At 37.8% G+C, this 24,847-nt stretch overlaps 1 protein-coding gene across 4 annotated transcripts in view; it reads left to right on the forward strand.

The window, feature by feature from the left end:
• LRMP (lymphoid restricted membrane protein) overlaps positions 1–24,847 on the forward strand; it is a 75,963-nt gene that overhangs the window by 47,848 nt on the left and 3,268 nt on the right. For all 4 annotated transcript variants that reach the window (XM_025401196.1, XM_025401198.1, XM_025401197.1 and 1 more), the window contains 11 exons: positions 3,094–3,164; positions 7,756–7,813; positions 9,234–9,297; positions 9,383–9,410; positions 9,679–9,819; positions 16,566–16,700; positions 20,922–21,069; positions 21,942–21,985; positions 23,565–23,627; positions 23,734–23,783; positions 24,085–24,186. In XM_025401196.1, coding sequence (XP_025256981.1) covers positions 3,094–3,164; positions 7,756–7,813; positions 9,234–9,297; positions 9,383–9,410; positions 9,679–9,819; positions 16,566–16,700; positions 20,922–21,069; positions 21,942–21,985; positions 23,565–23,627; positions 23,734–23,783; positions 24,085–24,186 — 904 coding nt within the window. The remainder of the gene's footprint in view (positions 1–3,093; positions 3,165–7,755; positions 7,814–9,233; positions 9,298–9,382; positions 9,411–9,678; positions 9,820–16,565; positions 16,701–20,921; positions 21,070–21,941; positions 21,986–23,564; positions 23,628–23,733; positions 23,784–24,084; positions 24,187–24,847) is intronic.

Consider the following 24,847-nt stretch of genomic DNA (forward strand, 5'->3'; position numbering starts at 1 on the left):
GGAAAATTCATTCTTTTTTTTTTTTTGAGACGACCTCTCGCTCTGTCTCCCAGGCTGGAGTGTAGTGGCGCCATCTCGGCTCACAGCAATCTCCGCCTCCCGGGTTCACGCCATTCTCCTGCCTCAGCCTCCCGAGTAGCTGGGACTACAGGCGCCCGCCACCTCGCCCGGCTAGTTTTTGTATTTTTAGTAGAGACGGGGTTTCACCGTGTTAGTCAGGATGGTCTCGATCTCCTGACCTCGTGATCCACCCGCCTCGGCCTCCCAAAATGTTGGGATTACAGGCGTGAGCCACGGCGCCCGGCCAAGGAAAATACATTCTATTGTTTGAACTCGACATTTAAGTTTGAGATATAGGTGCTAAAATAGAATAGCCACGAAACTGCAGAAATGGAATCCATTTCATGGGTTAATTACAGAATGTCTGTATACTTCACCTTACGTCTAGTAAGTAAATCTTTTAATTAAAAATACATCAGTTTCCATTTGTGACCTATCATATGGACAAAGATGCACAAATTTGATTACACTCTGTTGGTAAAGTTGTAAGGACAAAAGAAAAGTGCTACAGGGAATGTAACTTTTTGTAAATATGGTAGTCCCCTTTTATTCACTGGGGCTACATTCCAAGACCGCCAGTGGAGTCCCAACACTAATGATAGTGCCAAATCCTATATACACTATGTTTTTGGCTATATAGACATACCTAAGTTTAATTTATTAATTAGATATTTACAACAATAACTAGTAATAAAATGGAACAATTTTGACAATATATTGTAATAAAACTTACGTGAATGTGGTCTCGCTCTCAGAATAATATTATTGTGGCTGGGCGAATAATATTATCCTGCCTAACACGGTGAAACCCCGTCTCTACTAAAAATACAAAAAATTAGCCAGGCACGGTGGCGGGAGCCTGTAGTCCCAGCTACTCGGGAGGCTGAGGCAGGAGAATGGCGTGAACCCGGGAGGCGGAGCTTGCAGTGAGTGGAGATCGCGCCACTGCACTCCAACCTGGGCCACAGAGCAAGACTGTCTCAAAAAACACAACAAAACAAACATATATATATACATATATATATATATATATAAAATAATATATATATAATTGTATGTAGTATTTTCAGACCATGGTTGACAGCAGGTAACTGAAACCATGGAATGTGAAACCTTGGATAAGGGAGGACTACTGTAATATGGAGAGAAATGTTCTAATATCTATCAAAATGTTGAATGTATATATCCTCTGATATAACTATTCATTTTCTAGGAATTTATCCTATAGATAATATGTACACACATCCCAAATAACATATGCAAATGCTTATATATCGCAGCATTGTCTGTAATAACAAAATATTAGAAACAAGTTAGAACTTCTACCAATAGAAGATTCTATTTTGGCATATCCATGTAATAGAATACTAATATGCAGGCATAAAACATAAATAAGGAGACTTTTTTCTTAGAATAACATAAAAAGACTACTGTTTCTTGGAGAAAAAAGTACAGAATGTTATGTATGGTGTACACAATTTTGTGAAAAAAATAAAAGGACAGAAAAAGTTGGTTTTTGGTGCACGTGGGGACGGTCTCACTCTGTTGCCCAGGCTGGAGTGCAGTGTTACAATCATAGCTCACTGCAGCCTCAAACTCCTGGGCTCAAGCGATCCTCCCGTCCCAGGTCCCTCAGTAGTTGGGACTACGGGTGCAAGCCACCACGTTCAACTAATTAAAAAAAAATTGTGAAAATGGGGTCTCACTATGTTTCCTAGGCTGGTCTCAAAGAAAAAGTTTTTATGTATGCATAAAATATCCCTGGAAAGCTAGACAAAATTTAATAACATTGTGTCTAAGGAGATAAACTGGATTTCTGGAAGTCATGGATGGGAGGAAAAAATTTCACTGTAAAACATTTTTATGCTTTTTGATTTATGAACCATATGAATCTACTACTTGTCCTAAAATTTTTTAAAAACTAAAATAAGGGCTGGGTACAGTGCTCATGCCTATAATCCCAGCACTTTGGGAGGCTGAGGCAGCAGGATTGCTTGAACTCAGGAGTTCAAGACCAGCCTGGGCAACATAGTGAAACCCCATCTCTGCAAAAAATACAAAAATTAGCTGGGCGTGGTGGTGCATGCCTGTAGTTCCAGGCACTTGGGAGGCTGAGCAGGGAGGATCGCTTGAGCCTGGGAGGCGGAGGTTGCAGTGAGCTGAGATTTTGCCATTGCACTCCAGCCTGGGTGGCAGAGTAAGACCCTGTCTCAAAAAATAAATAAATAAATAAAATAAAATAAAATAAAATAAAATAAAATAAAATTTTCATAAGGAAAAAAATTGATTGTATAGCTGTGAAGAAATTGCTTACCATTTTGTTCTTATTTCCATATAAATTGTACAACTATCATACATGCTTTAAATACTGTTTCTCTTAAAAAGAAAGAAACAAAGCCTGTCTGTATCTGCTGACCTTTGTGCCTGTACTGAACTAAATGTAAGACAATGGACTGAGTCAACAGGAGAATAATTATCCGGTACATTTCAGTACAAATAAAGTACATAAAAATAAACAGAAATTAGCAAAAGGAATGGCACAAGTTGAAAGTGCATCTTTTCTTCTTGGTTTCATGACATTTAATTTAGAAAGCTACCATGTTTTAGAAGGATATCATATTTTTTGTTATCAGCCTTGCATATGTAATTTTGAAAGAAAATCTGTTAAGCTATTAAAAAAGCTACTAAGTTACTAATTGTTCATCCTTCCGCCCTCCATTTTCTATTATTGTACCAGTGATGTGTTCGATTAAAAAAAGCAGCAGCAGCCTAAAAAATGATTTTTAAAAAATCCTATTAGAAGGCCATTTGTACAGATGTTCACTTCTTTTAAGAAATCTTCTACGGCCTTAGCGGCTCCCTCCCAATTCTGAGTCAATGGGCACGTATACATTTTTTGTAGTTCATCATTTGTCTCATATGTTAAGACTTTTGTCAGTTACTGGTCAGCCCATATTGCCACCCTCACTGTTACCTCCTCTTTTACTTGCTCCTGCTCCCCTAACTGTTGTGTGTGTTTCCTGTTTCTCACAGGCACAAATCCAGCTCATGACAATACTGCATTCCAAGACTCTGCGAGTAAGGATAAAACCACATTAAATCTGGTAAGGAAATACATATGTTCACAACAAAGGTAGTGATATCTTACAATGGTAGAACTACCCCTTTAAGTTTGCAAAGTAGTCTTTAAAGTATTATCTCATTTATTCTTTCAAAATATTATGAAGTTCATATAATTTAATTAATAATTTATAGGCAAAGTAGTTAGGCCAAAGTGTTTTTGTGACTTGTCTAAAGTCACACGACAGGGTCAGAGCTGGGACCTCCTAGTTCCACCTTAATTTATCATTCATTCATTCATTCGCTCACTCATTTATTCATCAAAAGTCAATTGGAAACAAGCTAAATATTTCTCATTAGAGGACTGCTTAAATAAATGAATACATTAATAAATGAAGTTGAATAAAACAGTGTTATCTATCTTAATGATGTGTTCTAATCAGGTGAAGAAACAGATAATTACTGAATAATTCGAGTGTGCTTAGTGATTTGAAAGAAAAAAATGCTTGAGATGGCAGGCCAGAAAACATGTCATGGAGGAAGTGCCACGTGAGTGGCCTTGAATGTTTTACAGTTGCATGGTAAAGTTCTAGAAAACATAAGGATAGCTGGAAATGATTAGAGAAAAGAGTTAAATTCTTTCCTTAAAGAGAAAATTCATTAGGCCCAGAAGTGGTGGCTCATTTCTGTAATCCCAGCACTTTGGGAAATCGAGTCAGAAGGATTGCCTGAGGCTAAGTTTAAGGCCAGCCTGGGTAACGTAGGGAGACCCTGTTTCTACAAAATATAAAAACAAATCTGCCGGGTATGGTGGTGCTTGACTGTTGTCCCAGATATATGGGAGGTCAAGGCAGATGGATCGCTTGAGCCTCGGAGGTTGAGGCTGAAGTGAGCCATAAGCATGCCACTGCCCTCCAACCTGAGCAACAGAGCAAGACCCTGTCTCAAAAAGGAAAACAACAACAACAACAACAACAAAAAACAGAGAGAGAGAAGACTCATTTCTACTTGATGAATTAATAATCATTAAAGAGTAACTACGGATCTAATTTCATGATTCTTCAAAGGCCTTGCTTATGTCTTGGTCCCTCTGTTGTATGCGTGGAGGGGTGTGTGTGTGTGTGTGTGTACTATTGTTTCCTTCTCCTCAATATACAAGCATTGTTCTAGTTAAGCATTTGGTTGCAAGAAACAGAGACCCATGCAAGCTAACTCAAGAGGAGGCCATGGCACAGACTTGGGGCAAAAAAGTAGATGAAAAATTTTCACGTTTCATTCTGAAGATAGTTAAACGATTGGATTTGTGATTTGGAATGGTGACATGATGTCATTTGTTTCCTTTGTTATTCACAGGGGATTGATTCCAAGAACCCCACAGATACCAAAATCAGAGAATGCTCAAGTCTCTTATATAAAAATCACATAGTATTTGCATATAACCTAATGAAATGGGAGAGTTCCCTGATTCCCCTTGCAGGACGTGCAGCAGTGGTGTGGCTCACCTGCTTGGTCACCCCATAGTTCAAACCCCTAGGGGGAGCATGCAGACCAGCAGGTGCAGAGGCCAGGGCAAGCGCTTTTGGGCTCTGCCCCACTGGCAGCATCTGGGGGTGAGTGTCTGTGATTCCCAGAGTCTGAGTGGGTGTGTGTCACAAAGCTCTTTCAGATTTGCCATCTACAGACAGCTTGTGTTAATTAGCTCAATGGACCCTCGGCCTTATCACAAGGGCAGAGGGCCAGTGTGACAGTTTTCTGTATCCTGAGCTGTTGCTCAGTGTCCCAAAAGAATTGGATCACACATGAGCTGGAAGGATGAGTGCAAGGTTTTATTGAGTGGTGGAGGTGGATCTCAGTGAGATGGATGGGGAGCTGGAAAGGGGGATGGAGTGGGAAGGTGGTATGGAATGGGAAGGTGGCATTCCCCTGGAGTCAGGCTGCCCAGAGGCCATACTCTTCGAAGACTGCCCCAGGCTAAGCTCCCCTTGGCATCCAGACATCCCGCCTCTTCTCTCTTTCTCTGCCAGGTCGTTCCACTATTGCCAGTCTGCCAGTCTGCTGGTCTGCCAGTGTTGTGTGCTCACTTCAGCTGCTTGTGTTGTGTGCCCGCTAAGGTCTCTGGTTTATGTTGGCACACGATGAGGGGCGTGGTAGGCCAGAGTATTCTTGGAAAATACAACATTCAGACACAGAAACAGGAGTGCCTGTTCTCACTTAGGTCTGCGGGCACAGGCCTGAGGGTGGAGCCCTCACAGGGCACCCCGCCTTTCTCTACCCAGCACTTCCCTGCCCTCTTCCCGTATCACTAACATATCCTCTTATATACTTTAAATCATCTCTAGACTACTTATGATACCTAATATGGTATAAATGCTATGTAAATAGTTATAATGACAAGAAAGGAAATCTGTGTGTGTTCAGTACAGATACAACCATTGTAGGCCTAACTAGATTTTTTTTTAGTTAAATCCATAGATGCAAACCCACAAATACAGAGGGCCAGCTGTATATGTAGGATATAGTGTTGGCTAGTATATATGCTGAACATGGTTGCCCCTAGTAAAAAACGAACAGAAGAAGATTCAAGTCCTTTAGTCTTTCATAGGAGAATCTTCTGAGAAAAGAAAATTCCTTCTCATCTCAACAAAAATATAGACATAAAGACACTTTTAAAAATAATGGATCAATTTGCCATTGGAGGTTGTGGGACTGGTTAGGATACTATGGCAATAATTCAGATGAGATGAAGGTAGTATGAATTTAGTGAAGGTGGAGAAAAGGAGATAAAGTTGAGAAATATTTAGGGGTAGAATTCACAGAGGATGCTGACATGTCAGGGGTATGGGAAAAGGTAGATATCCAGACTTATGGCTTAACCTACAGAATGAATAGAATAACATGACAGTAGGGAAGGAGGAAGGAGAGTAGAATTTGTGGGGTAAAATAAGATCAGTTTGAGACAAGTCAAATTTCAGGCTGAACTGAGACATTGGTAGTCGGTAAGGAGATTTTATATACAGCTACACACCCATATTCATAAACTCACCTGTGCGGTTTTTGAAAGCTAACATATATTTGTGTGTTATCAGCAAAAATCCAAGTGTGTGGATGAGATTTCCCAAGGACTGTGGCAGAAAGGAAGGGAGCACTGAGGATATGGCTAACAATATCTGCTGGAGAAGGCAGAGGAGACTGGGAAGTGTCTGTTGTAGTGATGTGAGGCTGGGGCATCAGAAGAGGGAAATTGAGGGAAAAAAAATCTTCAAGAAGAAGGGATGTGTCGATCATTTTAGATGCTATAGTAAGGTCAGTAAGATAAAGATTGAAAATTATCCACTGGATTTGGCAATAGGGAGTTCAGATAGCTGGTGAGAACACTTTCGTCGGAGTGTTGTGTAAGGGGGTAGAACAGTTAATTGATCACGAATGGCAGAGGAAGAACTGGAAACAGCAGCCACACACAACTCCTTATGTTACCTTAAAACATATCTGTATGCAGTAAAAGCCTAACATAACACTGTCTTAGCAGCCATCTTTGTCACAGTTTCTCCAAAAACTATCTAGACAGCCTCATGTGCTAGCCCCATATCACCCACACCTTACCTCTTCATCCATCCAGTCCTACCTCTTCATCAAACTTTAGCATGTTTCTTGTCTGCAGAAATTCCATGCTACTCAAGTCGTGCTGTCATGGTGCCACTCTCCTTCCTTTTTTTTTTTTTTTTTTTAATTGAGACAGAGCCTTGCACTGCTGCCTAGGTTGGAATGCAGTGGTGTGATCTCCTTTCACTGCAACCTCTGCCTCCCCATTTCAAGTGATTCTCCTGTCTCAGCCTTCAGCCTAGCTGGGATTATAGGCCCGGACCACCGCCGCTGGCTAATTTTTGTATTTTTAGTAGAGACGGGGTTTCGCCATGTTGGCCAGGATGGTCTTGAACTCCTGACTTCAGGTGATCTACCTGCCTCAGCCTCCCAAAGTGCTGAGGTTACAGGCGTGAGCCACCGCGCCCGGCCGTCTCCTTCCTTTTCAGAGCACTTGTTTATCTCATTTATTTGGCAATTAATCCTAGTTTGCATTGTGGTAATTCGCATCATGTTTGCATATTTTCGTGTATTTACGTCCTTTTGGCTTCAACTAGATTGGAAGGCCCCTTGCAGCCAATTTTATTTCCTTCTTAACAGCATTAAAAACTGTAGAGCGGGGGTCCCCAGTCCCTGAGCCAGGAATCAGAACCCATTCGAGGCTGTTAGGAATTGCGCTGCACAGCAGGAAGTGAGCGGCAGGCCAGGGAGCATGACCACCTGACCTCCGCCTCCTGTCAAATCGGCGGTGGCATTACATTCCCACGAACCCTATTGTGAACGGTGCAAGCGAGGTGTCTAGATTGCATGTTCCTTAGGAGAATAACGCCTGATGAGCTGAGGTGGAACAGTTTCCTCCCGAAACTATTTCCCCCTCACTCCACCCCCGTGGAAAAACCGTCTTCCAGGAAACTGGTCCCTGGGACCAAAAAGGTTGGGGACTGCTGTTATAGAGTGTTTTTGTCAGAGTAGGCTTAGGAGAGGACAGGAAGTAGGAAAATGACTGGTTATGAAGTATTTCCACTTATGTACAGCGGTAAAATCTTACGATTTTAGGAAGCCAAAGAGGAGCCAGAAACAATAGAAGAACATAAAAAAGAACGTGCTTCAGGAGGTAAGGAATATTTCTGTCAATCCCCATGTGAATTTTTGTTCTCTACTGATATTTGTGTGGGTGAAATCTGTCCGAATAAAGGTATATCACAAATTCTGCATCTCTGGATAAGGTTAATAGGACCAATTATTGATTCCATTTGTATCATTTTCAAAAAGCCACATTTGCATTGTGTTGACTGTTCGATCCCAGAAAATTTGTAATAACTGGTGCTCTATTTTGAACTAAGAACCAAGTCAATATTGGTAGCAAATGCTATGGTCTACTTTGAGTTCTTTTTCAGTATCCCATCTAAAAGTAAAGCCACTATTTACAGAATAAGTGCTAATATGCCTTCCCCCTTAGCCTACCTCCATTAGGATGGAATAGGGGATAGAGTTCAGGCTTTGGAGAAATAGAGAGTCTACATGGGATCAATCTCTGACTAGCTATGTGATCTTGGAAAGTTACTTAACCTCAAGTCTCAATTTTCTCATTTGCAAGAGGAAAATGAAGAGAAGGAAAATACGCTTAACTGAGAATACATTCTATGCTAAGAACTAGGCTAACTCCGTGTGCATAGTTTTATTTAGTCCTCCAAATACTATGTGAGGTGGTAAATTGTGATTCAGTTGCCTAGTCTATAAAATGTGGACAATAAAAGTATCTACAACAGAAGATTTGCTGTGAGGATTGAATAAATTAATATGTATGAAGCACTTAGAAAAGTGTCCGGCACCAAAGTTCTCATAAAAGTTAGTTAATATGATAAAAAAAATTATCAATCATCTTGTAGATGGCTTAATGAGTTTGTGACTTGTTCAAGATCACATAACTGTAAGATTCAAACAAAGCTCAGATTTAAACCAAGTTTGTTTGACTTTAAATCCAATGCTCTTAATAACTAATACATAGTTCTTGGTAAAGTTGTCATAACATCATATGTGTAAAATGCTTTGCTCTGGGACTGGCAATATAATAAAGCCATGGTTGATGCCATGTTTATTGTCACTGTTATTGTTACCAGTATTATTATTACTACAACTATTATTACTACTACTGTTCCTGCTACTGTTAATAAAGCCTCGATCCAAAGAAGAACCAGGATACCAGTAGGAAGTTTAGGCTTTTAGCCATGGGATCAAGTATGACAAACATGCAAATACAAAGAGAACAAATTGGGCTGTTGCTTGATTCTGAAACATCTTTAAGTCTGAAAGACTATTCACATGCTGAGGTATAAACCAATGATTTTAATGTCATTGTGATCCCAATAGCTTAGCATAACATTATAATTTAAGTGCACACATTATTAGCTGGCTATCATCTCAGACATATTTAAATGAAATACTTTTGTTTAGTGGAGATACAACATTAGATCAAATGTGCTTTTATATGTTAAGCCTTTTTAACCAAATAATATTTTATTGTCTTTTAATAGACTCTGTGGTTTCCCCTCTTCCTGTAACCACTGTGAAATCGGTTAACTTTAGACAAAGTGAGAAGTAAGTGCTTCTTCATGTAGCAGGTTAACGTGTTTTATTTTTCTGTTGGACTATGTTCAAATATGTTTTTTGTCTTATCCTACAGCACTTCTGCTAATGAGAAGGAGGTGGAGGTGAGTTTAAAGCAATTTTTTTTTTTCCTTTTAAAGAAGTGTTCCAGACTCACCTGCTACAGTCACTTCATGCTTTGGCACAAGCTCTCATGTGCTCAGTGTCTGTCTGGCTTGGCTGTGACTCAGTGCAGGTGAACCCTGTGTATGTCAGCATTATGTTGTTGGGGGCAGAAAGAAATGCCTCTGCATAAAACAGTATTAAACTGAAACATCTGACCACATTCAGTTTTCTCTCCTCCTCCTCACCCTCACATTATTTTGACAACAGGCAGAATTTCTCAGATTATCTTTGGGATTTAAGTGTGACTGGTTTACCTTGGAGAAGAGAGTGAAGCTTGAAGAGAGGTCCCGTGACTTGGCAGAAGAAAATTTGAAGAAAGAAATCACTAACTGTTTAAAACTATTAGAGGTGAGAATCAGAACATTTGGGATATAAACATTTGGTCTAAGCCAGGCACAGTGGCTCACACCTATAATCCCAGCACTTTTGGAGGCCAAGGCAGGAGGATCACTTGAGGCCAGGAGTTCAAGATCAGCCTGGGTAACATAGTGAGACCCCATCTCTACAAAAAAAAAAAAAAAAAAATTAGCCAGATGCGGTGGTGCGCATCTGTAGTCCCAGCTACTTGGGAGGCTGAGGCAGGAGGATCATTTGAGCCCAGGAGTTGGAGATTGCAGGGAGCTATAATCACACCATTGCCTACCAGCTTGGGTGACAAAGTGAGACCCTGTCTCAAAAACAAAACAAAAAACACCCACAGAAAACATCTGGTCATATTTTTAATAACACTTTCGTAAGTACATAAGAAATTACTTGTATGACCCAAACCGGTACCAGGTACCAAGCTCTCCCTGACCCAAATGTGAATCATAGAAAGTAAAAAAGCAGGACCAGGCTGAAATAAAAGTTTCACGAATAAGAGTATCAGCAATAAAATGAAAAATGTCTTTTTAAAGTAGGTTGCATGAGTCATCTGCCTTTTCTCTGGATTTTCAAATTTCAGGCAGAAGAGGAATCATGCAAAAAACTGAGCAATAGGAAATAATATCAATTTTAAGCTTCAAAGAAGAGAATCGAGTTTATTTCCATTTATGATTAACTGAGGAAAGGGAATGGTAACTGATTCAGTCTTGCAGATGATGGGCAAGCCTGCTGTAGGGTACTGAGAGAAGAATGGGGGTGCATAGGAGTGTAACAACTACTATTATCCTTCCATATAGTGAAGTTACCATACATTTAGAGATGAGCTGGAAAATTAGTAGGCTTAGTTTTGGATGAAGGACATTAAAATTCAGAAACCATGGAAAAGAATCATATTATTTTTTACTGTGATAAAATATGTAACATAAAATTTATCATCTTGAACATCTTCAAGTGCACAGTTCAATGTAAGTTTATTTACATTGTTGCAAAACAGATCTTGAAACTCTGTACCTGTTAATTTCCCTTTTCCTCCTTACCCCATCCCCTGGCAACCATTATCCTACTGACTCTATGAATTTGACCACTTTAGGGACTTGCATAAGTGGATTCATACATTACTTGTCTTTTGTAACTGGCTTATTTCACTTAGTATAATGTTTTCAAGGTTTATCCATATTATAGCATGTGAGCGGATTTCCTTCTTTTTAAAAGCTCAATAAAATTCTCTTGTAGCTATCAATTTTTGCTTATCTATTTATCCATTGATGGGCATTTGGGTTGCATCCACTTCTTGGCTATTGTGAATAGTGCTGTTAGAAACATAGGTGTGTAAATATCTCTTGGAGACCCTTGGAGACCTTGCTTATAGTTCTTTTGAGTATATCTGGACTCAGGAGTGGGCTTGCTCGGTCATATAGTAATTCTATTTTTAATTTTTTAGAAACCACTGTACTGTTTTTCATAGCAGCTCTATCATTTTAGATTGTTACCAACAAGTGCACAAAGGTTCCGGTTTCTCCAAATCTTCACCAACACTTGTTATTTTCTGTTTGATTTTATGATAGCCACCCTAATGGGTGTGAAGTAGTATCTTATTGTGGTGTGGTTTATATTTCTTTAATGGATAATGATATTGTGCATCTTTTTATGTGCTTGTTGGCCATTTGTATATCATCTTTGGAAAAATATCTATTAAAGTCCCTTTCTATTTTCTTTGCAGAAAAAAAATTTATTTATAAAAGTACAGTTTCAGGGCTGGGCACGGTGGCTCACTCCTATAATCCCAGCACTTCAGGAGACTGAGGTGGGCAGATCACCTGAGGTCAGGAGTTTGACACTAGCCTGGCCAACATGGTAAAACCCTGTCTCTATTAAAAATACAAAAATTAACTGGGCCTGGGCGCGGTGGCTCACACCTGTAATCCCAACACTTTGGGAGGCCAAGGCAGGTAGATCATCTGAGGTCAGGAGTTTGAGACCAGCCTGGCCAACATGGTGAAACACTGTCTCTACTAAAAACACAAAAATTAGCCAGGCGTGGTGGAGGGCGCCTGTAGTCCCAGCTACTTGGGAGGCTGAGGCAGGAGAATCACTTGAATCTGGGAGGCAGAGATTGCAGTCAGCTGAGATCACACCACTGTACTCAGCCTGGGCAATAAGAGTGAAACTCCGTCTTAAAAAAGAAAAAAAAATTAACTTGGCATGGTGGCACACACCTATAATCTCAGCTACTTGGGAGGCCGAGACAGGAGAATCGCTTGAACTCAGGAGGTGGAGGTTGCAGTGAGCCCAGATCGCGCCATTGCACTCCAGCCTGAGCGACAGAGCAAGACTCTATCTCAAAAAAAAAAAAAAAGTACAGTTTTAGAAGGTAACATAGTAGCATAAAAGTAATCTTTCTAGAGGCACATTTTAGTAGACTGGTCTCTCATTCCTGGTGGAGGAACTTCTCTCATTGATGGTTGATATTTTACAGATGGTTTTCAGCTCCCAAAAGTGTTCCTGCTTTAAATAACACCTGGAATTCTGGATGAATCATATGTTTCCTTTACGTTTGGTTCTTTCTCCTGAACATCTGAATACTTCTGATGAAGTTGTTTTGAATTAAATTAGAAATAGCTGCATTCCTAAGGGAAGACTGTTCTCTCCTTATGTTCATAATATTTTGTTTATAGTTGCTTCATTTGGTGGCTCTAACCAAAGCAGTTCATCCTGGACATCAGTCAAACACTGCCATTTCTTTTTGATATCTGAAATTACCTTAGCATTCTTCTTTTTCAGATTTTTCAATATCTGGACTTTTTAAACATTTTGTTGAGTTCTTATTTACTATTAAAATAAAATGTATTGATGGCTTTCTTACAAATTTTAGATTCTATTCTATGTTTATACTGGACGAGGGTTTTCTCAAATGCAGGCAAAACAATATTCAATTCCATGATGTTGTTGGTTTTCTTTCCTTCTAGACACTAAATATGCACAGTGTCGGAAATATCTGAGACTATGGCTTCACTTCTTGATACCTTCCTTTTGCCATAAGATGTATTCCCTTTTTTTTCTGAGTTTTTGCTTGACTTTCTGTTGTCACTGTGTCTTTTTCAACAGATGGCTGGGCACTAATGGGTCCTATCTTTTTGGAAGTGACTGAGTCAGCTGGTTTCTCTGAAAGGTCTGAAGATGCTGCAGTTGGAATAGCCTTGTGTTGTTGGGTCCTTATTTTCTCCACTGATTTAACTTTTCTTCTCACATCACTTTCTTTAGTGCTTTCAGACTCATTGCGAATGGGTTTGAGTTTTCTTCCTGGCGTTTTTGCACTCATTTTTGCAGATTCATTTTCACTTCCTTCATTTTCAGAAGTGCTTGAGCTTCTTTTTGCTTCTTTTCCTAGAGGAGTTGAAGTGATAGATAATCCACAATATTTGGAGAATTCTTCATTGGCATACATAGATGAGCTGTGTAAAGAAGGATCAAAGGTTTCATAAGGTTCTTCATCTTTCTTATTTTCAACAAGCCTGCCAATTCTTCAGATGGCAGAATTACATAGGCAAATCAAACACATTGGTAGGCTTGCACTTTTGACAAGCTTTATCTTTCATAGAATGTGTTCTTCATGAAATGTTCTTGAATATCATGGACGTGCATGCCCGGGAGGCTGCTCTCAATGTGGCAGGGCCTTCAGGCCACTCTCTTTCCATTTTTTAATTGAGTTATTTGGATTTTTAATTGTTGAGTTGCAGAAGTTCTTTATATATTGTGGCTATTAACCCATAACTTATCAGTTGTATGGTTTGAAAATATTTTCTCCCATTCTATAGGTTGCCTTTTCTGTTGACTGGGTCCTTTGATGCATAAAGACTTTTAAATCTGATGTAGTTTCATTTGTCTATTTTCACTTTTGTTATCTGTGCTCTTGGTGTTATATCCAAGAAATCATTGCCAAAACCAATGTCCTGAAGCTTTTCCCTTATGTTCTCTTCTAGAAGTTTTCTAGTTTGGGGTCTTACTTTTAGGTATTTAATCCATTTTTAGTTTTTATATATGATGTAAGGTAAGGGTCCAACTTCATTCTTTTGTATGTGGATATTGAGTTTTCTCAGCAATATTTTGTTGAAGAGACCATCCTTTCCTCATTGTGCATTCTTGGCACCCTGGTTGAAGATCATTTCATATACATTTATTTCTGGGCTTTAAATTCTATTCCATTGGTCTATATGTCTGTTTTTATGCCAGTACCATACTGTTTAATTATTGTAGCATTGTAATATGTTTTAAAATTAGGAAGCATGAGCCCTCTTCCTTTTTCTTTTTCGAAAGTGTTTTGGCTATTAGAGTCCCTTTAGATTCCATATGAATTTTGGGATAAATTTTTCTATTTCTGCAAAAAAAAAAAAAAATGCCATTGAGATTTTGATAGAGACACCCTTGAATCTGTATATCACTTTGGGTAGTATAGATATCTTAACAAAATTAGGTCTACCAACCCTTGAACACAAGATGTATTTCCATTTATTTATGTCTTCTTTAATTTTTTTCAGCAATGTTTTGTGGTTTTCAGTGTACAGCTCTTTTATCTCCTTTGTTAGGTTTATTCCTAAGTATTTTATTCATTTTGATGCTATTGTAAAGGGAATTTTTTTCTTGATTTCCTTTTTGGAAATTGTTAGTGTGTAGAAAAACAACTAATTTTTTGTGTTAATTGTGTACCCTACAATTTTGTTGAATGTGTGTATTAGTTCTAACAGATTTTTTGGTGGAATTTTTAGTGTTTACTATGTATGAGATCATATCATCTACAAACAGAAATAATTTTACTTCTTCCTTTCTGATTTGGATAACGTTTCATTATTTTCCTTGCCTAATTGTTCTGGCTAGAACTTTTGAATAATAGTTGTACTATGTTGAATAATAGTGGTGACAGTGGGCATCTTCACCTTGTTCCTGACTTTAAGGAATAAGCTTTCAGTCTTTCACCACTGAGTATAATTGTAGTGGGGTTTTCATATATAACTTTTATTAGGTTAAGGACATTTTCTTCTATTTCTAGTTTTCTTAATTAGCACTTCAGTGACATAGTAAAAATAATCTGTGTGGTTTTTCACACCTTTTTGTTAGTATTCCTAGTTTTTGTGTTTTTTAATCAGGAAAGTGTGTTCAATCTTATCACATGCTTTTTCTGCATCAGTTGAAATGACCATATGGCTTTTGTCCTCCTTTTTGTTAATGTGGTATATTATATTGATTGATTTTCATATGTTAAATCACCCTTACAATATAGAAATAAATCCTACTTGTATATGATGTATAATCCTTTTTATGTGCTGTTGAATTCAGTCTACTAGTATTTTGTTGAGAATGTTTACGTTAATATTTATCAGAGATACTGGTCTGTAGTTTTTTTTTCTTTAATGTCTTTTTCTGGCTTTGGCATTAAGGTAATGTGGACTTCATGGAATGAGCTTGGAAGTATTCCTCTTCAATTTTTGGGAAGAGTTTTATGAAGACTGGCATTAATTCTTTAAATGTTTGGTAGAATTCCCTAGTGAAGCCATTCAGCCATGGATTTTCTTTTTGGGTGATGTTTGATTACTGATTCAATCTTCTTACTAGTTATGGGCCTGTTCAGATTCTCTATTTCTTCATGGTTTAATCCTGGGTGACCATACTCTGTTTTGCTAACAATTAATATCTGCTCTTTCCTTCCCGACTGGAGGTGGTGGTTTAAACCACTTAAGAAACTGCAGTCTGACAATTGCCATTCTAGTTGGTTAGCAACTCTCTGACTACAACTTATCCATATCTGTCTGTTTCAAAAGTGGCTGTCCTTCATTGAGCACCAAATGTGCAACAAGCAGTTAGCATCTCTTACCTCTCATACGACAGTATTCCTGGAGAGGATATGTGATTGTCCCGATCGGACAGATGAGGAAACAGAAAATCAGAAAGGTTGAATTTTTTTTTAACATTTCTAAAATTATGATGCAATTTATAGTTGGTGGTGCCTAATGGTTTTATTGACAGCCTTTTCTTTCTTAATGATATACAAAAATCATGGTGTCTCTTATAATTCATGTTGTTTAAGATTTGGGAAAGTTTTAGAAACTTGCTCACAATCACATAGGTAATGAGCAGTGTCATGTCTGCTTCCAAATCTGTTATTCAGTTAATCCTGTCTGTACTCTGGTGAGAAGGATGTTTATCAGGAAGGGCATCGTATTGTGTAAAGGGCACAGGATTGAGAGGAAAATTCATAAGGCAATGAATGTATATTCACCTAGCCATCCCAATCATACCTTATCATTCATGGAAGAACAAGCATAGTTGTCAGAGACATTGTTAATTCCAGTATGTTTGGTTACGTTTCTTAAAATTCCAACCTATGCTCCTTATATGATATTCACCTCTTTTATAAGCATAATCTCTTTACCATTGTCAATTAATTGTAGCCCATCCTATTAGCTGTAGAAAGAAAGATGTGGCAAATTTGGGAAGTAAAGAAAAAAGGGATCAAGAATAGACATGAAAGATTTGTGATCACCTGCATATATCTACCCAGTACCCAACACAGATAATAATATATCAGTATATTCATTATTGGCCTTTGCTGCTGCTTTTCATCTTCCACCAAAATAATTGAGACTAGAATGTCATCCACATTTGCAACTTAGTCAGTGTTAGAATCACTCGCTGAATGCTTGTTTTGGATATCTTTTAATATGCTATTTTCTGTACAGTCTTTAACATCTCTGTGTGAAGATGACAACCAGGCACAGGAAATCATTAAGAAGCTGGAGAAGAGTATAAAGTTTCTTAGCCAGTGCACAGCACGAGTGGCCAGTAGGGCTGAGATGTTGGGAGCCATCAATCAGGTAACCTGTCTTCATTTCTCTGGTTAGAATGAAATTACAAAAAAGATTCATTTTTCCTGAGACTATGGATTTCTCATTTCTAGGAATAAGTTTTAAAAATACTTTTGTTGTATAAGACATATGTGTTTAATATAGAAAAAAATAGAATGTACAAATAAAAAATGTAAAAAAAAATCTAATAACATGAGCCAGTGACAATCATAAAAATTTTGTGATATATTCTTCAAGATGTATAGTGTTATATATAGTGTTTATAATCCCTTATATAGTATTATAATCTGCTTTTTATTCATCATATAACATAGGTAACTTTCTGTGATATAAATATATACGCACACATCACCATTTTATGGTATTCTACTGGTTGAGTAGACATAAATTATTTAACCAATTCTTTGTATTCAATCATTTCAGGATGTTCTTGATATTTTTCTGTTATAAACAATATTACAGTAAATATCCTTGTATATGCGTCTGTGTGTACTTGTCCTTAGAGAAGTAGAATTCCAAAATTCCTTTGTCGGCAAACCTGGGGAGGTATGAATTTTTAAAATCTATACCTAAGCAGACTTGTTAAAATATATTTTCTTAAGGAGAAGTTTAATTGTGGTGGTAATTTTAGTTTGATCATTTGTTATACATTTTTACAACTTAGCTCCTTTTTAACCCCTCACTAGAGAATACTGTTATTCTTTGTTTCATTTTTACTAAAGTTATATATGCACATAGTTTTTTAAAAAAATTTATTTATTATTATTATACTTTAAGTTCTAGGGAATGCACATAGTTTTTTAAAAGGTCAATCAGCTCTATAAGCCTTACTAATTTTGTATGATCCAGAGAAACAACTTTCAACTCTTTTGTCTTATTTGTTTTGTATTTGCATTCACATTTTTAAATAACATGCTCATGCAGTCATTTAGTGATTTATTTTCAGTTTTAGGTATTATCTGTTGCTCTTCTGCTATGAAGATATTTAGTTCTTGTATCAATCTCTGGCCCCTCACACCTTTTCACTGTCCCTAACGCTACTGTTGGCCACCCTGCTTTCCTGGCCAAGCTTATACTCCACAGTTAAACATAGTTTTCACTACCTTGCACGACCCCTCAACACTTTTCCCTTTCTTGCTTTGTCTTACTCATTTGGCGAATCTACAACTAAATCTGCTTCTCCCTCTCATGCCTGCAGAGCTGGAAAATGTCACATTCCCATGCTGACCTGTTTCTCTTTGAATTCATTATCACCAGCCTCAAGTGGGTTCGTGGGGCTTCCCCTCAATCACCCTCCTTCTCTCTTAAATATCAGTTTCCCAGCCTTTCCTTTCTCCTCAAACCACTCTCATGTCTTTCCCCATAGTCTCTCTCAAACACAGGTAATGACTTTGCTTCCAACCTCACTGAGGAAACTGGGACAATCAAAGGAAACTGCCGCAAAGCCTCCCTGCGTGTGAACCCTTACACACTCCCTTGCTCTTGTTCCTGAAGATGCATTGTCTCTAACCCTATCCCCTCTGTAGATGAGAGCCTTCCCCAGTAATTTACTCAGAGTCATGGGACCAAATTCTCCTGACTTTTCTTCTTTTACATTTTCTCCACTCTACTGAACCATTTCTATCAGCACACAAATAATATGTTGTTTTCTAGATGGGAATAATAACACAAAACAAACACAAACAAAATAACCTTTCATCCTTTCTTTTCTGGCCACCACCCTGTTTCTCTGCTCCCATTTACAGCAAACCTCGACAGAATGGTACTCACTGTGTTCAGTCTTCCTCCTCCCATATTCTCTCAAACCCAATCTAAATCAGCCTTTTGCTTCCACAAAGCAGATTTTTCCAAGGTCATTAGTGACCTCCACATTACGAAATTCAGTTTCTCAGTCCTCATCTGGCATGGCTGATGTCTTCCTCTTCCTGGAAACGCTTTCCTCACTTAACTTCCAGACATCACGCCCCCTGGCTTCTCTGTACATCACGCACTGCTCCTTCCTGGCTTCCTGCAGTCCTACCCCTTCTCCGGGACCTCTGAGTATTGAAGAGCCGCGGGACTCCACTCGTGCGCATCTGATCTCCATGTGCACGCCATCCCTCTGTGATCCCGTGCAGTCACCTGAGGACTCTCAAATTCTTATGTTTAGCCTAATCCACTCCCCTGAGCTCCAGACCAGGGTATGCTACTGCTGACTCAACAATCCCACTTGGATGTTTTATCACCTCAAACCTAACATCCAAAACTGAAGTGTTCACGGTCCCCCCGCCAAATCTTACCCCATGCATAAGTTCCTTACTTCACTCAAGGGCAGCTCTGTCCTTTTAGTTGCTCAGGCCAAAATAGGGGCAGAGGGAGTTGGAGTAATTCTCAACACCTTTCTCTCTCACTTCACATTAAATCCTACAGAAACCCTATTGGCTGAATTGTCAGAATATATTCAGAATTCAACCACTTATTTCCCTTTCGACTGTTACCATCTTGATCTAAGCCTCCATTCTATTTTGTCCAGATTAATGCAATAGGTTCCTATATGGTCTCCCTGCTTCCATCCAATTCCAATCCCTCCTCCCAACATAGTCTGTTCTTAATAAAGGAGCCACAGTAATCCTTTTAAAACTTAGATTGTGTTACTTTTTGGTTCAGTGTCCTAAAGGTCCTCACTTTACTTGGAGTAAAACCCAATGTCTTACTGTGGTTTGAAAGGATGTGTGGCCAGGTGCAGTGGCTCACGCCTGTAATCCCAGCACTTTTGGGGGCTAAGGCGGGCAGATCATGAGGTTAGGAGTTTGAGACCAGCCTGGCCAACATGGCAAAACCTCATCTACTAAAAATACAAAAATTAGCCAGGCGTGGTGGCACGTGCCTGTAATCTCAGCTACTCGGGAGACTGAGGCAGGAGAATCGCTGGAACTTGGGAGGCAGAGGTTGCAGTGAGCCAAGATCGTGCCATTGCATGCCAGCCTGGGCAACAAAAGCAAAACTGTCTGGAAAAAAAAAAAAGGGCAAAAGACTTCAGTAGACATTTCTTCAAAGAAGATATACAAATGGTCAATAAGCAGGTAAAAAGATGCTTATATGTATTAGGAAAATGCAAATCAAAACCACAATGAGATACCACTTCACACCCACTAGGATGTCTATTGTGAAAGAAGAAAGGAAGGAAGGAAGGTGGGAAGGAAGGAAGGAGGGAGGGAGGAAGCAAAGAAGGAATAGCGTTGGTGAGGATGTGGGGAGACTGCAAACACTGTACGTTGCTGGGAGATGTGAAATGGTTTAGCCACTGTGGAAAACAGTTTGGTGGATCCTTAAAAGTTAAACATAGAATATGTTTACTAATAATATGTTTAAAAGTTTAAGAATATAGTTAAAAGTTAAACATATTAGTTTTGTTTAACTTTTAACTAATATGTTTACCTTTTAATATGACTCAGCAATTCCATTCCTAGATGTATACCCAAAAGAATTAAAAACAGACACTCAGATACTTGTACACAAATATTCATAGGACTATGAACATTCAAATGTTTCACTGGGGGGTACTCCTAATGTCATTAGTTATAGGACTTTTATCTTAGAATATTAGAATCTCCAGAGAAAAACCTTCCAACTGCCTGCCTTGAGGGTGTAACTCTGGCTGCCAGTGTTTGGAAGCTGGAAGGAGGAATAAGGCTGGATCTCAATATTCAATATGCATATAGATTTTTGCTTAAATCTGTTGTTTTCAGCATGATTGATCCATCATCAGCTATCTGTTCTTTCCCAGTCCACGAACCTCAAGTCAACTCTCTCTAGATATCCACCTGTATACAGTCTTTCACCAAAATAGTGGGGAAAATTGCTCTGCTGGCCAGAGCAAGGAAGGGGATCTCTGGACCTAATTTTTTTTTTTAAACACAGACTTTCAACTATTTCTTCTGTTCACACACCCACCTTCAACCTTACTGAGGTGCAATGTAGATTGCTTCTAGGCTTTTCTTATTGCCTTTTTTAGGGTTCAGCTATTCCAGGTCTTAGTCATTTGCCACTAGTCCTTCTATCCAGCTTTCAAAGTCTTGTTGTCATATTCTGTTCTGTTTGCCCCTGTAGATGCATGTCTTTTTTTAAAAAAACCATTTATTGCCATTTTAATGGGATTTAGGAATGGAGTGAAGGTAAATGTGTTTAATTGCCATCTTTTAATTCAGAGTAGTATTTTCAATGTAAATGTGCTTGTTTTTCTCCTGCTAGGAAAGCCGGGTCAGTAAAGCAGTTGAAGTGATGATTCAGCATGTAGAAAACTTGAAGAGGATGTATGCCAAAGAGCATGCTGAATTAGAAGAACTGAAACAGGTTCTTCTGCAGAATGAAAGGTCTTTCAATCCTCTTGAAGATGATGGTAATAAAAGTTTATGAAAATAGTATGAGTTGTGTTTTTCTACGTTCTCTTTTTTGCTAAGTCTTATTATGACTTTAGTATAATAAAACTCTTAGGCTAAGTTTATATTAGAAAAATCACTCATTCTTGTTATTTATATAGCTAAAAGTAAGGTGTCAGAAAACAGGTTGGGGCACATGAAGGATTCTTTGGTAACGACACCAAAAATTTATTAACTCAATGTAGATTACTGAGATGACAGAATATATTTAATCCAACTCATGAAGTTGACCTTAGTGTTCCCCTATTTAGAATACATTTGAATTTTTCCACATGTAAAAAGTAAGGAGAAATAACTGAAATGGGTGCTCCCATTAGCAATGGTTTTGATTCCTCACGGAAGGAATGACCCTGGCACAGTAAGCTGATTGATGAACTGGAAAAGAGAGAAACATATGAGGCCATGGGGAATAACATGTGGTTTCTATAAATCTTACAATAGTTTTATTTAACATAAGCAATATGAACTTTTCTGAGCAGAATTCTTATTTCGAGAATCTGTTCCCTGTTCTAGAACAGTAACCTTATTTGATACTCTTCTGAACTGTACTTTTGGATTCCTTTCTCCAGCAGATGCACATGTAGTGCCTACCCTGTGCTAGCTAGGCATTGTGGACATCACAGTGACACAGAGGACTGTATTACATTGGTTAAGATTGTAATTGTTATAAAGCATTAAATGAATGATAAACAGATATTTATATTGCTCGGTAGTCTCTAAAGTCTTAATAAATATTTTCTGAATTTTGCTTTACCTTTAAAGAATTAAAACATTGCTTTAACATAAATGGCATGTGTAATAGCTAAAACGTGTCCATTGTTTTTCCTTTCAGATGACTGCCAAATTAAAAAACGTTCAGCTTCTCTAAACTCCAAGGTAATTAGCAATTCACTTAACAAATGTCTAGCAAACACTTGTAAGATGGTTTTAAAATGTTATTCGAAGCTTCAGGCCTTTATATGTAAATAACCAAATAGTGATTTTAATTCATATAGATGTATTTGTTTATCTAAGTATGCTTTTATACTCTCTGCTATATTTCTGTATCAATTAAGTGTGCCTGGCAGCATGAAGAAAGTCAGTATAACAATGGTTTCTCTGTTTTGCAAAACTGAAATTGGAAGTGGGTAACCCAACAATGGCACAGCAGCTTCACAAGATCCTGAGGGACCAGCCTCCTTCTTTCTTGCTGCCTCACTACCCTCAACCCTTGGCTTCTGCCTCAGGGTCTAAAATGGCTACTTCAGATCCAGGCACCAAGCCCCCATCATTACATCATCTCATTCCAAGAGAAAAAAAAGAAGCAATGACAAGTGTTCCCTCTCCCTGTAAAGACACTCCCTAGAAGTCCAAAATAACATTTCTCTTTCCATTCTTTGTTGCGAATGAGACTGGAAAATACAGTTTGTATTTGGGAGGCTTATTACTAAGAAGGAAGAATGTGATACTAAAGGTCACCAGCAGGTTTTGCCACAGTGTAAAAATGAGGGTTTCATAGATATACAGAATTTTTCAATAAGTGATTTTAAAATCATTCCATACAAATCCCTCTTTTTCAGACGAAGGAAGAGAAACACAGAAGTTAAGTGATCAGTTATGATCATGTATTGGTAGGAGCATGATTAGAAACCAAGTTTCCTGGGCCACGATTTCATATTCTTGATGCTCAACTAACCTATGAAATTAAATTAGGGATGATGGTTTAAGAAAATGATTCACATGGAACCCCTTTAGTTTATTTATTACATTTTTAAAAATTTTGTATCCTGATGTACTTATTTAAACCTTAAGAACCACATAATACTTTTCTGTACATAATGCTTTTCTGTACAAATCTCAAGAAACACATTCATTCATTAAAACATCATGACAATCCTTAAATGTGTTAAATGGAAAAAATGAAACTATGAACAAAAAAGCTATACATGTAGGTGCATATTTATCTCCTCTTGAGTTGGGAGAAATCTTTCTAAGCATAGAAGCAATGGTGGCAAAAGAGAAGAACAGATTTGGCTGGATTAACAATAAAACATTTCTGCCAGAAGTATGAAAATTCAATTTAGACAAAATTCAATATAAACAAAATTAATATAGACAAAGGTGGTAAACATAAACAGGTGGTTCTCAGAGAAGATAAACACATGATTATTTAACGTAAAAAAGCAACGTTCAATGTTACTAGAAGTCAAATAATTGCAAACCCAAACAAGAAATCTTATATTTGTTTGATTGGCATAAATTATAATAATCCAACATTGAGTTAGGTGGAATATAAACTGGTAAAATAGTTCTGGAAGACAATTTGGCCACAAGAGGATCCTATAAGATATGTCTACTGTTTAACTCAGCAGTGGTCAAGTGCATGGATGTGCATGTGGAAGGATATTCATTGGTGCTGCATACAATGATAAATTATTGAGAGTTTTCTAAATGTACACTTTCCTCCTTCTGGTAGCCACCTTCTCTTCGAAGAGTGACTATTGCCTCTTTACCCAGAAATATTGGAAATGCAGGAATGGTAAGACAATTCCTAAGTGTTCTTAGTCAAAGGTAAATTCATTTTCATATGACAGAAAATATAAACATATATTTTATCATTTCTTTTAACATTTGAACTTCTAAAGGTGGCTGGGATGGAAAATAATGATCGATTCAGTAGGAGGTCAAGCAGTTGGTAAGTGTAATTTTATGGTTCCTCTTTGGGAATCTTACTATTTTACACTTGGGCTAAACTAAATGAGTGTTTCAATTAAGTGATATAGTAATATTTGATTTGTACAAAGTGTAAACAGAATAATTATGTAAATTTGTATATAATTATGAAGTTTTTTATTATGAAGTAGGAAATCTGTGAATGTGCCAAGAAAAAAAAATTAGGACATATAATTTTGTATTTATTTAAGCAGTAGGAAATAAATTGATAATGGCGACAGATGTATTTGATTTGACAAGTGGTTATAATCATCTTTATTTAGGCGTATTTTGGGGTCAAAGCAGAGTGAACACCGTCCCTCATTACCTCGATTTATTAGCACCTATTCCTGGGCAGATGCTGAAGAAGAAAAATGTGAACTAAAGTAGGTGAAGCTCAGTGTGTTTATTAATCTGACATGAACTGGGACATAAACAGTGGGAATCACTTTTATTCCACGGAGATGCAATAATGCTGTATCATTAAAAAGATAATTCATTGTAAAATGCTTTTATAAACTAAAGCACAATAGAAATGTGATTTCTGAATAGTAATACATTCACTCTCATAGCTCTCAGAATGGCAAAGTTTGAGGTTTTAAGTTAGAAAAGACCCTGGAATTTGCCATATTTGTGAAGATAATTTTTTTCCTGTCCAGGTGTCTGTCCATAATGGGGAAAGGTCAATAAAGAGCCACAGAAGTAAAATGTCCATCTATTTATATATATATATTTAAAACGAGATATATAACATATGTATTATATAACATATAGGCACATATGTAACATGTATGTACATCTACCATTTATGTAAATGAAGAGTAGAGGAATACTGAATTGCTATCTCTGTATCTAGCAAACTAAACAAATATACTCCTATAGTGAAAGGTAGAGGGCAAGAAGGAGGGATATGCAGAAATGCTACCTCTAAGTCCTTGGGTGACATTAGAAAAAGTGCCTAACCTTAGTTGGTCTCAGTTTTCATATCTGTTAAAGTGAGGGATCTTAAGGAGATGATTTTATGCTTATTTTATACATTTTCATGAG

The sequence above is a fragment of the Theropithecus gelada genome, chromosome 11 (assembly GCF_003255815.1).
Source record: "Theropithecus gelada isolate Dixy chromosome 11, Tgel_1.0, whole genome shotgun sequence".
Lineage (NCBI taxonomy): Eukaryota > Metazoa > Chordata > Mammalia > Primates > Cercopithecidae > Theropithecus > Theropithecus gelada.